Source organism: Chroicocephalus ridibundus, unplaced genomic scaffold (assembly GCF_963924245.1).
Source record: "Chroicocephalus ridibundus unplaced genomic scaffold, bChrRid1.1 SCAFFOLD_568, whole genome shotgun sequence".
Taxonomy (NCBI): domain Eukaryota; kingdom Metazoa; phylum Chordata; class Aves; order Charadriiformes; family Laridae; genus Chroicocephalus; species Chroicocephalus ridibundus.
Window position 1 is genome coordinate 1 of NW_026961185.1, and position 17,600 is coordinate 17,600.

General features: G+C 66.6%; 1 protein-coding gene and 1 non-coding gene across 2 annotated transcripts in view; one reads left to right on the forward strand and one right to left on the reverse strand.

Annotated features, from left to right (window-relative positions):
* The first annotated feature begins 1,732 nt into the window (after window positions 1-1,732).
* On the forward strand, window positions 1,733-1,814 carry TRNAL-UAG (transfer RNA leucine (anticodon UAG)). The gene has a single exon. It is a non-coding gene; the product is annotated as a tRNA-Leu (tRNA).
* A 1,222-nt stretch (window positions 1,815-3,036) lies between these two features.
* Window positions 3,037-17,600, reverse strand: part of LOC134509121 (DNA-directed RNA polymerase II subunit RPB1-like) — a 42,870-nt gene continuing 28,306 nt past the window's right edge. The window contains 11 exon segments of the mRNA XM_063321601.1: window positions 3,037-4,235; window positions 4,237-4,275; window positions 4,277-4,317; window positions 6,603-6,752; window positions 8,513-8,626; window positions 11,973-12,159; window positions 13,451-13,477; window positions 13,480-13,659; window positions 15,622-15,804; window positions 16,733-16,837; window positions 16,953-17,053. Of these exon segments, the coding sequence (XP_063177671.1) occupies window positions 3,159-4,235; window positions 4,237-4,275; window positions 4,277-4,317; window positions 6,603-6,752; window positions 8,513-8,626; window positions 11,973-12,159; window positions 13,451-13,477; window positions 13,480-13,659; window positions 15,622-15,804; window positions 16,733-16,837; window positions 16,953-17,053 (2,204 nt within the window). The 3' untranslated portion in view covers window positions 3,037-3,158.

Sequence of the window (17,600 nt, forward strand, 5' to 3'; positions counted from 1 at the left end):
TTCCCGGCGTGCGCCGCGCGGGGGTGGGCGGGGTCACGGCGGGGGTCACGGCGGGGTCACGGCCCGGGGGGGGACATTCGGGGGGGGGGGGAAACACGGGGACATTGGGGGGACACTGGGGACATGGGGGGACACGGGGACACTGGGACACATGGGGGGACACTGGGGACATCAGGGGACACTGGGACATTGGGGACACTGGGAACATGGGGGGACACTGGGGACATTGGGGGGACACTGGGGACACGGGGACACTGGGGACATGGGGGGGGGCGGGGGGGACATCAGGGGACACTGGGACATTGGAGACATCAGGGGACAGGGGGACACTGGGGACATTGGGGACATCAGGGGACACTGGGGACATGGGGGGACACTGGGGACATTGGGGGGACACTGGGACATTGGGGACACTGGGGACATCGGGGGACACTGGGACACATGGGGGGACACTGGGGACATCGGGGGACACTGGGACACATGGGGGGACACTGGGGACATTGGGGACACTGGGGACATGGGGGGACACTGGGGACATTGGGGGGACACTGGGGACATCAGGGGACACTGGGACACTGGGGACATGGAGGGACACTGGGGACATCAGGGGACACTGGGACACATGGGGGGACACTGGGGACATTGGGGGGACACGGGGACACTGGGGACATGGGGGGACGGGGGGACATCAGGGGACAGGGGGACACTGGGGACATTGGGGACATCAGGGGACATGGGGGGGACACTGGGAACATTGGGGACATCAGGGGACACTGGGGACATTGGGGGGACATTGGGACATTGGGGACACTGGGGACATCAGGGGACACTGGGACACTGGGGACATGGAGGGACACTGGGGACATCAGGGGACAGGGGGGACACTGGGGACACTGGGGACATCAGGGGACACTGGGGACATGGGGGGACATTGAGGACACTGGGGACATCGGGGACATGGGGACATTGGGGGACATCAGGGGACACTGGGACACATGGGGGGACACTGGGGACATCGGGGGACACTGGGACATTGGGGACACATGGGGAGACATGGGGGGACACTGGGGACACTGGGACACTGGGGATATCAGGGGACATTGGGGACACTGGGGACATGGGGGAACATCAGGGGACAGGGGGACACTGGGGACACTGGGGACATCAGGGGACACTGGGACACATGGGGGGACACTGGGGACATTGGGGAGACACTGGGGACATGGGGGGGGGCGGGGGGGGTGGAGGGGACAGTGGGACACATGGGGGGACACACACGGGGGACGTTGGGGACACGGGGGACAGGGGGACATTGGGGGGGGAAATGGGGACAGTGGGGGGACACGGGGGGGACAGTGGGGACATCAGGGGACACGGGGGGGGTGGGAACAAGGGGGACACGGGGACATCGGGGACACGTGGGGGGGGGAGATGGGGACATTGGGGGGGACACGGGGGACATCAGGGGACGGGGGGGCACTGGGGGGGACACGGGGACATTGGGGGGGGGGAAATGGGGACAGTGGGGGGACACCGGGGGGGGGGGGACGACAGTGGGGACACCGGGACACGGGGGGGGGACACTGGGGACATCAGGGGACATGGGGGGGGGGGGGACACTGGGGACGGGGGGGGGCATCGGGGGCCATTGGGGGGGGACATCGGGGGGAATCGGGGACGTCGGGGACGTCGCGGGGGGCAGGCGGCGCGCGGGGCTCCCCCCGCCCCCGGCGGTAGCGTGGCCGAGCGGTCTAAGGCGCTGGATTTAGGCTCCAGTCCCCGCGGGGACGTGGGTTCGAATCCCACCGCTGCCAGCTGAGATTGGGGGGGGAGGGGAGGAACAACACCCCCCCCGAACCCCGAGATTTTGCCCCCCCCCCGCAGCACCCGTGGGTGCCCCCCCCCAACCGGATCCCTTCAGAGGGGCAAGTTGGGGGTCCCAGACCCCCACCCCCACCCCACTCTCCTATATGGGGCAGGATGGGGGTTCCCAGCTATTTAGGACCATTATGGCCCCCCCACACCCCAGGGCTCTGGGACATTTTGGGGGGTGGGGGGGGATGACACCTGGGCCCCCCTTTTTTGGGGGGGGGCAGCCCCAGTCATTTGGGTCCGCTATGGGTGGGGGGGGTCCCCCCAAACTCCTGGCCCCCCCCCCAAACTCCTTGGCCCCCTATTTGGGGGGGGGGGGAAGGTTTGGGGGTCCCGGACACCTGGGTCCCCTTTTTTTGGGGGTGGGGTGTGGGGGGGAAGGGGGTCCCCAAACTCCTGGGTCCACTATGGCGGGGGGGGGGGGGGGAAGGGGTCAGGGTTCCCCCCCCCCCAAAAAAACACACCCCCCCCGGAGCCGCAGCTGAAAATGAGTAAAACTCTTTATTTCTCCCCAAAAAAAGCCCAATTCCAGCCAATTTCCCCCCTCCCTCCCCCCCACAAAAAAAATACGCGAAAACACCCCAAAAAAGGGTGGGGGAGGGGCGAAGGACACCCCCTCCCCCCCCCCCCCCCAAAACCCACCACCGGGGGGCGCCCCCTCCCCCACCCCATTGCCCCTCCCCCCCCCCATTAACTAATGACCCCCCATAAATTACACCTTCGCCCCCCAAAAGAGGGCCCCCCCCCGCCCCCCACAACTTGGGGGGCACCCCATAAGCTTGGGGGCCCACCCCCCCCCCTCAATCTAGGAATCCTCCCCCCCCCTCCCCACAACTTAGGGGTCAGCCCCAAACTTAAGGGTCGGCCCCCAATTCGGGGGGGGGGTCAGGCCCCCCAACCCCCCATGGAGGGGTCACCCCACAGCTTAGGAGTCACCCTTCGACTTGGGGGTCAGCCCCAAACTTGGGGGTCAGCTCCCTGCCCCCAGCTTGGGGGTCACTCCCCCCCCCCCAATTTAGGGGTCAACCCCCATTTGAGAGCTACCCCCCAATTTAGGGGTCACCTCCCCGAATTAGGGGTCACCCCCCCCCCAACTTGGGGGGTCACCCCCAGCTTGTTGGTCACCCCCCCACCTTGAGGATCACCCCCCCCCAACTTGGGGGTCACTCCGGGGGCTCAGCCCCCCAACTCGAGGGAGTGACACCCAACTCGGGGGTCTCTCCCCCCCCCTTCCCCCCAACCTGGGGGTCAGCCCCACACCCTGCGAGAGGCGGGGGGGGGGGGACTCAGTTGTCCTCGTCGCTGTCGTCGGGGCTGATGGCCGGGCTGGTGAGGCTGTAGGTGGGGGACGTGGGGCTGTAGCCCGGCGATGTGGGGCTGTAGGTGGAGCCCTTGGGGCTGGTGGGGCTGTAGGTGGGGGAGGTGGGGCTGTACTTGGGGGAGGTGGGGCTGTAGGTGGGGGAGGTGGGGCTGTATTTGGGGCTGGTGGGGGTGTAGACGGGGGAGGTGGGGCTGTAGGTGGGGGAGGTGGGGCTGTACTTGGGGGTGGTGGGGCTGTAGGTGGGGGAGGTGGGACTGTATTTGGGGCTGGTGGGGCTGTACTTGGGGGAGGTGGGGCTGTATTTGGGGCTGGTGGGGGTGTACTCGGGGGAGCTGGGGCTGTAGCTGGGGCTGGTGGGGGTGTACTTGGGGGAGGTGGGGCTGTAACTGGGGCTGCTGGGGCTGTAACTGGGGCTGCTGGGGGTGTAGGTGGGCGACTGGGGGGTGTAGCGGGGGCTGGAGGGGGAGTAACTGGGGGAGGTGGGGCTGTAACTGGGCGAGGTGGGGCTGTAGCTGGGGCTGGTGGGGCTGTAGTTGGGGGAGGTGGGGGTGTAGTTGGGGCTGGTGGGGCTGTAGCTGGGCGAGGTGGGGCTGTAGCTGGGCGACGTCGGGGTGTAGTTGGGGCTGGTGGGGCTGTAGTTGGGCGACGTGGGGCTGTAGCTGGGCGAGGGTGGGCTGTAGCTGGGAGATGTGGGGCTGTAGCTGGGCGAGGTGGGGCTGTAGCTGGGAGACGTCGGGCTGTAGCTGGGCGAAGTGGGGCTGTAGCTGGGAGATGTGGGGCTGTAGCTCGGCGAGGTGGGGCTGTAGCTGGGTGAAGTCGGGCTGTAGCTGGGCGAAGTGGGGCTGTAACTGGGCGAAGTGGGGCTGTAGCTGGGCGAGGTCGGGCTGTAGCTGGGCGATGTGGGGCTGTAGCTGGGTGAGGTGGGGCTGTAGCTGGGCGACGTGGGGCTGTAGCTGGGCGAGGTCGGGCTGTAGTTGGGCGACGTCGGGCTGTAACTGGGCGAAGTTGGGCTGTAACTGGGCGACGTGGGGCTGTAACTGGGGGCTCTGGGGGGTGTAGCCCCCCGGCGAGCGCGGCTCGTAGGGCGGGTGACGTCGGGCTGTAGCTGGGTGACATGGCGCCACCTGTTGGGGGGGACACAGCGGGGTGACGGGGGGACCCCAGGTGGGCGTTGGGGGTCTGTGAGGGTGTTGGGGGGTGGTGTGGGGCACCGGGGGTGTGTTGGAGGGTGTTTTGGGGTGTGTGGGGGGGGTGTTAACGGGGAGTTGGGAGGTGTTGGGGGCATTGGGGGGTGTAATGGCATGTTGTAGGGTGTTGTGGGGGTCTGTGGGTGTGTTATGGAGTGCCGTGGGGGTGTTATAAGGGGTTTTGGGGTGTTGTGGGGGTGTTAACGGGAAGTTGGGGGGCATTGGGGGTGTAATGGGGTGGTGTATGGTGTCGTGGGGGTCTGTAGGGGTGTTAGGGGGGTGTTATAGGGTGTTTTGGGGCATTGAGGGGGTGTTGTAGGGTGTTGTGGGGGTCTGTGGGGGTCTTATGGGGTGTTAAGGGGGTGTTGGGGGGCACTGGGGGGTGTTGTAAGGGTCTGTGGGGGTGTTATGGGGTGTTGGGGGGGTGTTACAGGGTGTTTTGGGGTGTCGTGTCGGTGTTATGGTGTGTTGTGGGGCATTGGGGGGGTGTTGGGGGGGTCTGTGGGGGTGTTAGGGGGTGTTGTGTGGTGTTGTGGAGCGTTGGGGGAGTGTTGTGGGGCATTAGGGGGTGTCGTGTCGGTGTTACGGTGTGTTGGGGGGCATTGGGGGGGTGTTGTGGGCATTAGGGGGTGTTGTGGGGGTGTTATAGAGTGTTTTGGGGTGTTGTGTGGGTGTTATGGGGTGTTACAGGGTGTTTTGGGGTGTTGTGGGGGTGTTAATGGAGACTTGGGGGGTGTGTGGGGGCACTGGGGGGGGTTGTAGGGTGTTGTAGGGGTATTATGGAGTGTTGTGGGGCATTGGGGGGTGTTGTGGGGGCCTGTGGGGCGTGTTAGGGGGTGTTGTGTGGTGTTGGGGGGGTGTCATGGGGCGTTAGGGTGTGTTGGGGGGGTGTTTTGGGGTGTTAGGGGGCACTGGGGGGTGTTGTAGGGGTGTCAGGGGGTGTTGAGAGGCATTGGGGGGTGTTGTAGGGGTCTGGGGGTGTTATGGGGGTGTTGTGGGGCATTGAGGGGTGTTGTAGGGTGTTGTGGGGGTCTGGGGGGGTGTTAGGGGTGTTGTGGGGCACTGGGGGGATGTTGTAGGGGTCTGGGGGGGTGTTGTGGGGGGTGTTGTGGGGGTCTGTGGGTGTTATGGGGTGTTGGGGGGTGTTATAGAGCGTTTTGGGGTGTTGGGGGGCACTGGGGGGTGTTGTAGGGTGTTGTGGGGGTCTGTGGGGGCATTGGGGTGTTGTGGGGGGTGTTGTAGGGGTCTGTGGGTGTTATGGGGTGTTGTGGGGCATTGGGGGGTGTCGCGGGTGTCTGTGGGGTGTTACGGGGTGTTGTGAGGCTGTTATGGGGGTGTTGGGGGGCACTGGGGGGTCTTGTAGGGTGTTGTGGGGCATTGGGGGGTGCTGTGGGGGCCTGTGGGGGTGTTAGGGGGTGTTGTGTGGTGTTGGGGGGGTGTCATGAGGTGTTAGGGGGTGTTGGGGGGGTGTTGTAGGGTGTTGTGTGGGTCTGTGGGGGTGTCAGGGGGTGTTGAAGGGCATTGGGGGGTGTTGTAGGGGTCTGGGGGTGTTATGGGGTGTTGTGGACGTGTTGTAGGGTGTTGTAGGGGTGTTATGGGGGTCTTAGGGGGTGTTGTGAGGCTGTTACAGGGGTGTTGTGGGGCATTGAGGGGTGTTGTAGGGTGTTGTGGGGGTCTGTGGGGGTGTTAGGGGGTGTTGTGGGGCACTGGGGGGGTGTTGTAGGGGTCTGGGGGGGTGTTGTGGGGGGTGTTGTGGGGGTCTGTGGGTGTTATGGGGTGTTGGGGGGGTGTTACAGGGTGTTTTGGGGTGTTAATGGGGACTTGGGGGGTGTTGGGGGGCACTGGGGGGGTGTTGCAGAGTGTTGTGGGGGTCTGTGGGGTGTTGTGGGGGTGTTTTAGGGTGTTGTGGGGCATCAGGGGGGGTGTTGTGGGGCATTGGGGGTGTTGTGGGGCGTTAGGGAGCGCCGTAGGGTGTTGTGGGGGTCTGTGGGGCACGGGGTGCAACGGGGGGGTGTTTGCGGTGCCGTGGGTCGCGCCGTGGGTCGCGCTATGGGGCAGGACTCACCCGGGGAGGGGACGCAGGGGCTGGCGGGGCCGGGGGGGGTGTACGATGTACGATGTACGGCGCAATGCGGGGGCGCGGGGCGCAACGGGGGCGTTTGGGGGCGCTGTGGGTCGTGCCGTGGGTCGCGCTATGGGTCGCGCTATGGGGCAGGACTCACCCGGGGAGGGGATGTAGGGGCTGGCGGGGCCGGGGGAGCCGGGGGAGCCGGGGGTCGGGGACCAGGCCGGGGAGTAGCCGGGGCTGAAGCCGCTGGCGTCGGAGGCGGCGCTGGGGGAGAAGCCGGCGCCCCCCGGGGTCATGCCGCTGCCTGGGGGGGGGGGACACAGGGAAAAACACCACCCACACGTGGGGGTCAGACCCACGGCTGCCCCACAAGTCACCCCGCCACCCCCAACCCGCCCCCACAACTGCTCCCCCCCCCCCCCCCCCCTCAAAACTGCTCCCTCAGACCCACAACTGACCCTCCCACCCCGGACCCACAACTGGCCCCCAAGCGTCCTGGGACCCACAGCTGCCCCACAATAGACCCACAGCTGCCCCACAATAGACCCACAACTGCCCCCCAATAGACCCCCAACTACCCCCCGGGACCCACAACTGCCCCTAACTGCCCCTGGGACCCACAACTGCCCCCCAATAGACCCCCAACTGCCCCCAACTGCCCCCCTGGACCACAACTGCCCCCTAACTGCCCCTGGGACCCACAACTGCCCCCCAATAGACTCCCAACTGCCCCCCAATACACCCCAACTGCCCCCCAACCATCCTGGGACCCACAACTGCCCCCAATACACCCCCAACTGCCCCCTAACCGCCCGTGGGACCCACAACTGCCCCCCAATAGACTCCCAACTGCCCCCGGGACCCACAACTGCCCCCTAACTGCCCCCCAACCGTCCCTGGGACCCACAACTGCCCCCCAATAGACCCCCAACTGCCCCCTGGACCCACAACTGCCCCCCAACCGTCCCTGGGCCCCACAACTGCCCCCCAATAGACCCCCAACTGCCCCCCCGGACCCACAACTGCCCCCTAACTGCCCCCAACCGTCCCTGGGACCCACAACTGCCCCCAATAGACTCCCAACTGCCCCCCAACCATCCTTGGGACCCACAACTGCCCGCCAATACACCCCAACTGCCCCCCTGGACCCACAACTGCCCCCTAACTGCCCCCCAACCGTCCCTGGGACCCGCAACTGCCCCCCAATAGACCCCCAACTGCCCCCCAGCCCCACAACTACCCTCTAACCGCCCCCCAACCGTCCCTGGGACCCACAACTGCCCCCCAATAGACCCCCAACTGCCCCCCCGGACCCACAACTGCCCCCTAACTGCCCCCCAACCGTCCCTGGGACCCACAACTGCCCCCCAATAGACCCCCAACTGCCCCCCTGGACCCACAACTGCCCCCCAACCGTCCCTGGGCCCCAACAACTGCCCCCCAATAGACCCCCAACTGCCCCCCGGGACCCACAACTGCCCCCAATAGACCCCCAACTGCCCCCCGGGACCCACAACTGCCCCCCAGATCTGCCCCGGTGCCCCCCCAGTCTATCCCAGTGCCCCCCCCCCCCGTCTGCCCCACGGCCCCCCTGCCCCCCCATTGAACCCCATTCTGCCCCACAGCGCCCCCCCTCCAAAACCCCTCTAACCCCCCCACAAGAGCCCCCCCCTCCAACTGCCCCAGTGCCCCCAGTCTCTCCCAGTGCCCCCCAGTCTGCCCATGGCCCCCCCAGTACCCCCAGTCTGCCCCATTGCCCCCCCCAACCTCCCCCCGCCCCCCCATTGACCCCCATTCTGCCCCACAGCCCCCCCAAAACCCCGCCAACCCCCCCCAAGAGCCCCCCCCAACTGCTCCAGTGCCCCCCAGTCTCTCCCAGTGCCCCCCCCAGTGCCCCCCAGTCTCTCCCAGTGCCCCCCCAGTGCCTCCCACTCTGCCCCATGGCTCCCCCCCAACCTCCCCCACCCCCCCACCCCACAACTGACCCCCATTCTGCCCCCCAAACCCCTATAATCCCACCCCCCCCGCCCCCCCCCCAGTGCTCCCAGTGCTCCCAGTACGCACCCACGCTGGGGGACCAGGCGCCGTAGGCGGGGGTGGCGCCCTGGTTCCAGGGGGTCATGGCGGGCGACATCCCCCCCATGGGGCTGGGCGCCGACCCGAAGAACATCCCGGTGGCTGCCGAGAGACGGGGGTCAGGGTGGGGGGGGACACGGGGTCCATGGGTGCCCCCCCGCGTCCATGGGTGCCCCCCACCCATCAGGGGAGACCCCGGCACCCAGAAGTGGCCAACGGTGGCCACGAACCCCACGATGACGTTGACGTTCTCCAACGCCATCGTCCTCATGGTGTCCCCCCCTCCTCTCCCCCGGTTCCTTGGGTGCCCCCCAGGTCCATGGGTGCCCCCCACGTCCATGGGTGCCCCCCCCGCATCCATGGGTGCCCCCCACCCATTATGGGGGACCCTCATGTCTGGAAGTGGCCCATGTTGGCCATGAACCCCACGATGACGTTGAGGTTCTTCAACACCATCGTCCTCACGGTGGGACACCTCTCCTCTCCCCCCGGTTCCTCGGGTGCCCCCCGGGTCCATGGGTGCCCCCCCGCGTCCATGGGTGCCCCCCACCCATCAGGGGGGACCCTGATGTCTGGAAGTTGGCCATGAACCCAACGCTGACGTTGAGGTTCTTCAACCCCATCGTCCTCACGGTGTCTCTCCCTCCTCTCCCCTCGTTCCTCAGGTGCCCCTGGTTTTGTGGGTGCCCCCCAGAGCCATGGGTGCCCCCCAGGTCCATGGGTGCCCCCCCGGGTCCATGGGTGCCCCCCACCCATCATGGGGGACCCTGGCACCCAGAAGTGGCCAACGTTGGCCATGAACCCCACGATGACGTTGAGGTTCTCCAACGCCATCGTCCTCACGGTGGGACACCTCTCCTCTCCCCCAGTTCCTTGGGTGCCCCCTGGTTCTGTGGGTGCCCCCCAGGTCCATGGGTGCCCCCCCGCGTCCATGGGTGCCCCCCACCCATTATGGGGGACCCTCATGTCTGGAAGTGGCCCATGTTGGCCATGAACCCCATGATGACGTTGAGGTTCTTCAACACCATCGTCCTCACGGTGTCTCTCCCTCCTCTCCCCTGGTTCCTCGGGTGCCCCTGGTTTCGTGGGTGCCCCCCAGGTCCATGGGTGCCCCCCAGGTCCATGGGTGCCCCCCCGCATCCATGGGTGCCCCCCACCCATTATGGGGGACCCTCATGTCTGGAAGTGGCCCATGTTGGCCATGAACCCCACGATGACGTTGAGGTTCTTCAACACCATCGTCCTCACGGTGCCCCCCCCTCCTCTCCCCTGTTTTTGTGGGTGCCCCTGGTTTTGTGGGTGCCCCCCAGGTCCATGGGTGCCCCCCCGCGTCCATGGGTGCCCCCCACCCATCATGGGGGACCCTGATGTCTGGAAGTTGGCCATGAACCCAACGCTGACGTTGAGGTTCTTCAACCCCATCGTCCTCACGGTGTCTCTCCCTCCTCTCCCCTCGTTCCTCGGGTGCCCCTGGTTTTGTGGGTGCCCCCCAGGTCCATGGGTGCCCCCCCCGCATCCATGGGTGCCCCCCACCCATCATGGGGGACCCTGGCACCCAGAAGTGGCCAACGGTGGCCATGAACCCCACGATGACGTTGAGGTTCTCCAACGCCATCGTCCTCACGGTGGGGACACCTCTCCTCTCCCCCGCTTCCGTGGGTGCCCCCCAGGTCCATGGGTGCCCCCCAGGTCCATGGGTGCCCCCCCCGCGTCCATGGGTGCCCCCCACCCATCATGGGGGACCCTGATGTCTGGAAGTTGGCCATGAACCCAACGCTGACGTTGAGGTTCTTCAACCCCATCGTCCTCACGGTGTCTCTCCCTCCTCTACCCTGGTTCCTCGGGTGCCCCCTGGTTTTGTGGGTGCCCCCCAGGTCCATGGGTGCCCCCCGGGACCTGTGGGTGCCCCCCACCCATCAGGGGAGACCCCGGCACCCAGGAGTGGCCAACGTTGGCCATGAACCCCACAATGACGTTGAGGTTCTTCAACCCCATCGTCCTCATGGTGGGACACCTCTCCTCTGCCCCGCTTCCGTGGGTGCCCCCCCAGGTCCATGGGTGCCCCCCGGGTCCATGGGTGCCCCCCACCCATCAGGGGAGACCCCGGCACCCAGGAGTGGCCGATGGTGGCCATGAACCCCACGATGACGTTGAGGTTCTTCAACCCCATCGTCCTCACGGTGTCTCTCCCTCCTCTCCCCCAGTTCCTTGGGTGCCCCCTGGTTCTGTGGGTGCCCCCCAGGTCCATGGGTGCCCCCCCGCGTCCATGGGTGCCCCCCACCCATCAGGGAGACCCCAGCACCCAGAAGTGGCCGATGGTGGCCATGAACCCCACGATGACGTTGAGGTTCTTCAACCCCATCGTCCTCACGGTGTCTCTCCCTCCTCTCCCCTCGTTCCTCGGGTGCCCCTGGTTTTGTGGGTGCCCCCCAGGTCCATGGGTGCCCCCCCGCGTCCATGGGTGCCCCCCACCCATCATGGGGGACCCTGATGTCTGGAAGTTGGCCATGAACCCAACGCTGACGTTGAGGTTCTTCAACCCCATCATCCTCACGGTGTCTCTCCCTCCTCTCCCCTGGTTCCTCGGGTGCCCCTGGTTTCGTGGGTGCCCCCCAGGTCCATGGGTGCCCCCCCGCGTCCATGGGTGCCCCCCACCCATCATGGGGGACCCTGGTGTCTGGAAGTGGCCCATGTTGGCCATGAACCCCACGATGACGTTGAGGTTCTTCAACACCATCGTCCTCACGGTGGGACACCTCTCCTCTCCCCCGCTTCCGTGGGTGCCCCCCAGGTCCATGGGTGCCCCCCAGGTCCATGGGTGCCCCCCCCGCATCCATGGGTGCCCCCCACCCATTATGGGGGACCCTCATGTCTGGAAGTGGCCCATGTTGGCCATGAACCCCATGACGACGTTGAGGTTCTTCAACCCCATCGTCCTCACGGTGTCTCTCCCTCCTCTCCCCTGGTTCCTCGGGTGCCCCTGGTTTCGTGGGTGCCCCCCAGGTCCATGGGTGCCCCCCAGGTCCATGGGTGCCCCCCCGCATCCATGGGTGCCCCCCACCCATTATGGGGGACCCTCATGTCTGGAAGTGGCCCATGTTGGCCATGAACCCCACGATGACGTTGAGGTTCTTCAACACCATCGTCCTCACGGTGCCCCCCCCTCCTCTCCCCTGTTTTTGTGGGTGCCCCTGGTTTTGTGGGTGCCCCCCAGGTCCATGGGTGCCCCCCCCGCGTCCATGGGTGCCCCCCACCCATCAGGGGGGACCCTGATGTCTGGAAGTTGGCCATGAACCCAACACTGACGTTGAGGTTCTTCAACCCCATCGTCCTCACGGTGTCTCTCCCTCCTCTCCCCTGGTTCCTCGGGTGCCCCTGGTTTCGTGGGTGCCCCCCAGGTCCATGGGTGCCCCCCCACCCACCCCAGGGTGCCCCCCCCCCGACTCACGGCCGGCGCCGCCGAGCCCCGGGAGGGCGCTGGGGATCTCCATGCCGTGTTTGCACTTCTCGGCGTCCAGCAGGAGGTCGAAGCAGCCGGTGCCGGCGGGCGCCAACTGCCCCAACATGATGTTCTCCGACACCCCCTTCATGGGGTCGCTCTCCCCGTGGGCCGCCGCCTCCATCAGCACGTCCACCTGCGCCCCACGGCCGGCCCCACAAGTCGTCACCTCGCCCGGCCCGGCCCCACGGGTCCTCCTGCGGCCCCCCAAAAACCTCCTCCCGTTCCCCCAAAATCCTCCCCCCCGGTCCTCAAAATCACCCTCCGCCAAACCCCGCCTGCGCCCCGCGGCCAGCCCCACAAGTCGCCCCCCCCTCTCCCGGCCCCACAACTCCTCCCACAGCCCCACAAGTCCTCCTACGGACCCCCAAGTGCCCCCAAATCCTCTTCCGGTTCCCCAAATCCTTCTACGGACCCCCCAAATCCTCCCCCCCACTCCCCAAAATCCTCCTCCGCCAAACCCCGCCTGCGCCCCACGGCCAGCCCCACAAGTCGGCCCCCCCCTCTCCCGGCCCCACAACTCCTCCTACAGCCCCACAAGTCCTCCTACGGACCCCCAAAATCCTCTTCTTCCCAGTCCCCAAAATCCTCCTCCACCAAACCCTCCCAGCCCCACGGCCAGCCCCCCAAACCCCTCCTGCACCCCCCAAACCCCACTTCCAGCCCCCAAAGCCCCTCCCATACCCCCAAAACCCCCCTCCCAGCCCCACGTCCAGCCCCCCAAACCCCTCCTGCACCCCCAAAATCCCCTCCCAGCCCCACGTCCAGCCCCCAAACCCCACTTCCAGACCCTAAAGCCCCTCTAAGCCCCCAAAATCCCCTCCCAGCCCCACATCCAGCCCCCAAACCCCTGCCGTACCCCCCAAAGCCCCACTTCCAGCCCCCAAACCTCACATCCAGCCCCCAAAATCCCCCTCCTGCACCCCCAAAATCCCCTCCCAGCCCCACGTCCAGCCCCCCAAACCCCTCCTGCACCCCCAAAATCCCCCTCCCAGCCCACATCCAGCCCCCAAACCCCACTTCCAGACCCTAAAGCCCCTCTAAGCCCCCAAAATCCCCCTCCCAGCCCCACTTCCAGCCCCCTAAAGCCCTCCCATACCCCCAAAATCCCCTCCCAGACCCACGTCCAGCCCCCCAAACCCCTCCCCTACCCCCCAAACCCCCACTTCCAGCCCCCAAAGCCCCCCGTGTACCCCCAAAATCCCCCTCCCAGCCCCACATCCAGCCCCCCAAACCCCTCCTGCACCCCCCAAACCCCCACTTCCAGCCCCCAAAGCCCCCCGTGTACCCCCCAAATCCCCCTCCCAGCCCCACATCCAGCCCCCAAACCCCACTTCCAGACCCTAAAGCCCCTCCTGCACCCCCAAAATCCCCCTCCCAGCCCCACGTCCAGCCCCCCAAACCCCCCCGGCCCCGCTGTCACCCACCGTCTCCTCGAAGGAGCACTTCATGAGGTGAGGGGCCCGGTGTCCTGGCGGTTGACGCCGTGGCGGGTGATGGCCATGAGGTGGCCGCGGGAGGTCATGGTGTCGCAGAGCAGCGCCAGGTGCCGGTAGTTGACGTAGGAGCCGTCGAAGGAGATGACGTGGTAGAGCTCCCGCTCCAGCGCCTTGCGCACCGCCTCGATGCCCAGCACCTGCCCGGGGGGGGAACGAGCGTCGCCGCTGGGGACACCAAGGGCCGGGAAACCCCGCGAGCCAGGCGGCCACCGAAGCCCGGCACCCAAGGACCCGGGTGGCCACCAAACGCCACCACCCAAGGACCCAGGTGTCCATCAAACGCCACCACCCCTGGACCCAGGAACCCTGGAGACACCAACATCTGGGCACCTGACCACCCAAGGACCCAGGTGGCCACCAAACCCCAGCACCCAAGGACCCAGGAACCCTGGAGACACCAACATCTGGGCACCCCAGCACCCAAGGACCCAGGTGGCCACCAAACCCCACCACCCATGGGCCCAGGAACCCTGGAGACGCCAACATCTGGGCACCTGACCACCCAAGGACCCCAGGTGGCCACCAAACGCCACCACCCGTGGGCCCAGGAACCCTGGAGACACCAACATCTGGGCACCCCAGCACCCAAGGACCCAGGTGGCCACCAAACCCCAGCACCCAAGGACCCAGGTGGCCAGGAATCCCAGCACCCAAGGACCCAGGTGGCCACCAAACGCCACCACCCACAGGCCCAGGTGGCCACCAAACGCCACCACCCATGGGCCCAGGAACCCTGGAGACACCAACATCTGGGCACCCCAGCACCCAAGGACCCAGGTGGCCACCAAACCCCAGCACCCATGGGCCCAGGAACCCTGGAGACACCAACATCTGGGCACCCCAGCACCCAAGGACCCAGGTGGCCACCAAACCCCAGCACTCATGAGCCCAGGAACCCTGGAGACACCAACATCTGGGCACCTGACCACCCAAGGACCCAGGTGGCCACCAAACCCCAGCACCTGTGGGCCCAGGAACCCTGGAGACACCAACATCTGGGCACCTGACCACCCAAGGACCCAGGTGGCCACCAAACCCCAGCACCCAAGGACCCAGGTGGCCACCAAACGCCACCACCCACAGGCCCAGGTGGCCACCAAATGCCACCACCCAAGGACCCAGGAACCCTGGAGACACCAACATCTGGGCACCTGACCACCCAAGGACCCAGGTGGCCACCAAACCCCAGCACCCATGCACCCAGGAACCCTGGAGACACCAACAATCTGGGCACCTGACCACCCAAGGGACCCAGGTGGCCACCAAACCCCAGCACCCATGCGCCCAGGAACCCTGGAGACACCAACATCTGGGCGCCCCAGCACCCACAGACCCAGGTGGCCACCAAACCCCAGCACCCATGGGCCCAGGAACCCTGGAGACACCAACATCTGGGCACCCCAGCACCCAAGGACCCAGGTGGCCACCAAACCCCAGCACCCCATGGGCCCAGGAACCCTGGAGACACCAACATCTGGGCACCCCAGCACCCAAGGACCCCAGGTGGCCACCAAACCCCAGCACCCATGGGCCCAGGAACCCTGGAGACACCAACATCTGGGCACCCCAGCACCCAAGGACCCAGGTGGCCACCAAACCCCAGCACCCATGGGCCCAGGAACCCTGGAGACACCAACATCTGGGCACCCCAGCACCCAAGGACCCAGGTGGCCACCAAACCCCAGCACCCATGGGCCCAGGAACCCTGGAGACACCAACATCTGGGCACCCCAGCACCCAAGGACCCAGGTGGCCACCAAACCCCAGCACCCATGGGCCCAGGAACCCTGGAGACACCAACATCTGGGCACCCCAGCACCCAAGGACCCAGGTGGCCACCAAACCCCAGCACCCATGGGCCCAGGAACCCTGGAGACACCAACATCTGGGCACCCCAGCACCCAAGGACCCAGGTGGCCACCAAACCCCAGCACACAAGGACCCAGGTGGCCAGGAATCCCAGCACCCAAGGACCCAGGTGGCCACCAAACCCCAGGGCCCAGGTGTCCAGGAACCCTGGGGACCCAGGTGTCCCTCAAGCCCCAGCACCCCCGGACGCAGGCCCCGTGGCCCCGGGCGTGGGTCCCCCCCCTGCTCACGGTGAAGATCTCCACGATGTCGTTGGACGTCGTCCTCACGGGGTCCACGTCCTTCTCGCTCAGCACCCGCATGAGGCTGACGCCGTCCGTCTCCAGGATCCACTCCTGGAGGGCCTTGAACTCCCCGTCCTCCGTGATGATGATCTTCTTCTTGTTGTCCGTCTGCGGCAGGTGCATGTACACCTTGGGGGGGGGGACACGGGACACAGGGGGTCAGCGGCACCCATGGGTGCTCCTCGGGTGGCTGGGGGGGGACGCCCCCACTCAGCCACGGACCTTCAAACGCGTCTGCAAGTATCACCACGGGCACCCGGGGCCTCCTCAAGGTGCTCCCGGAGAACCTCGTGTGCTCCTCAAGACCCACCAGGAACCCGAGCACCCATGTGAGCACCCGTGGGTGCTACCCCACCACCTGGGGGGACACCCGGGCACCCAGAGACCTTCACACAGGTCCACCAGTATCACCAGTAGCATCCTGGACCTCCTAAAGGTCACCACGGAGAACTTCCAAGTGCTCCTCAGGATCCACCAGGAACCCGAGCACCCATGTGAGCACCCATGGGTGCTACTCCACTGCCCAGGGGGACACCCAGGCACCCAGAGACCTTCACACGGGTCCACCAGTATCACCAGTGGCATCCTGGACACCCTAAAGGCCACCACGGAGAACTTCCAAGTGCTCCTCAAGACCCACCAGGAACCCGAGCACCCACGTGAGCACCCATGGGTGCTACCCCCACCACCTGGGGGGACACCCGGGCACCCAGAGACCTTCACACAGGTCCACCAGTATCACCAGTAGCATCCTGGACCTCCTAAAGGTCACCACGGAGAACTTCCAAGTGCTCCTCAGGATCCACCAGGAACCCGAGCACCCACGTGAGCACCCATGGGTGCTACCCGGAGGGACACCCCGGGGCACCCGCGGACCTCCTCAGGTGCCTCCAGGTGTCGTCGGGGGCGTCCTTGATCTCCTCAAGGTCCCCTTCGCGTGGTGACCTTCCTTCACGTCCTCCTCAGGACCCACCAGGAGCACCCCCCACCCCACCCCCCCCCCCCCCAGCACCCATGGGTGCCCCCCAAGTCCCATCCCCATCCTCCCCCCCCCCACCTTGCTGATCTGCTCGATGCCCTGCAGTGTCATGTCCGTCAGCATGTTGGACTCGATGCAGCGCAAGAAGACGTCGTCGTCCATCTTGTCCACCACCTCCTCCTCCTGGGGACAAGCGAGGGGACGCGGAAGAGGTGACAGCCAGCTCCCCCCCCCCCCCCCCCCCCCACGGGGTGTCATCGTGTGTCCCCCCCCCACCCACGGGTGCCACCCCTCCCACCTCCTGCATCTTGTTCTCGTCGCTGTTCATGATGCGGATGCGCAGCACCAGCTTCTCCGCGTTGTCGTCGTTGAAGATGCAGTTGAGATCGTCCCCGAAGCCTGGGACGGGGCGGGGCAGGGTGGGGGGGGGGACACACACACGGCAGGGTGGCACCCTGGTCACCTTCCCCACCCCCACGGCCACCCAAAGGGCCTCCAGGCTCATCCAGGACCACCCAAAGCCCCCCCAGATGCCCTCAAGGCTCATCCATGACCTCCCGAAGCCCCCCCAGATGCCCTCAAGGCTCCCCCAGGACCACCCAAAGCCCCCCCAGATGCCCTCAAGGCTCATCCATGACCACCCCAAAGCCCCCCCAGATGCCCTCAAGGCTCCCCCAGGACCACCCAAAGCCCCCCCAGATGCCCTCAAGGCTCCCCCAGGACCACCCAAAGCCCCCCCAGATGCCCTCAAGGCTCATCCATGACCACCCAAAGTCCCCCCCAGATGCCCTCAAGGCTCCCCCAGGACCACCCAAAGCCCCCCCCAGATGCCCTCAAGGCTCATCCATGACCACCCAAAGCCCCCCCAGATGCCCTCAAGGCTCCCCCAGGACCACCCAAACCCCCCCAGATGCCCTCAAGGCTCATCCATGACCTCCCAAACCCC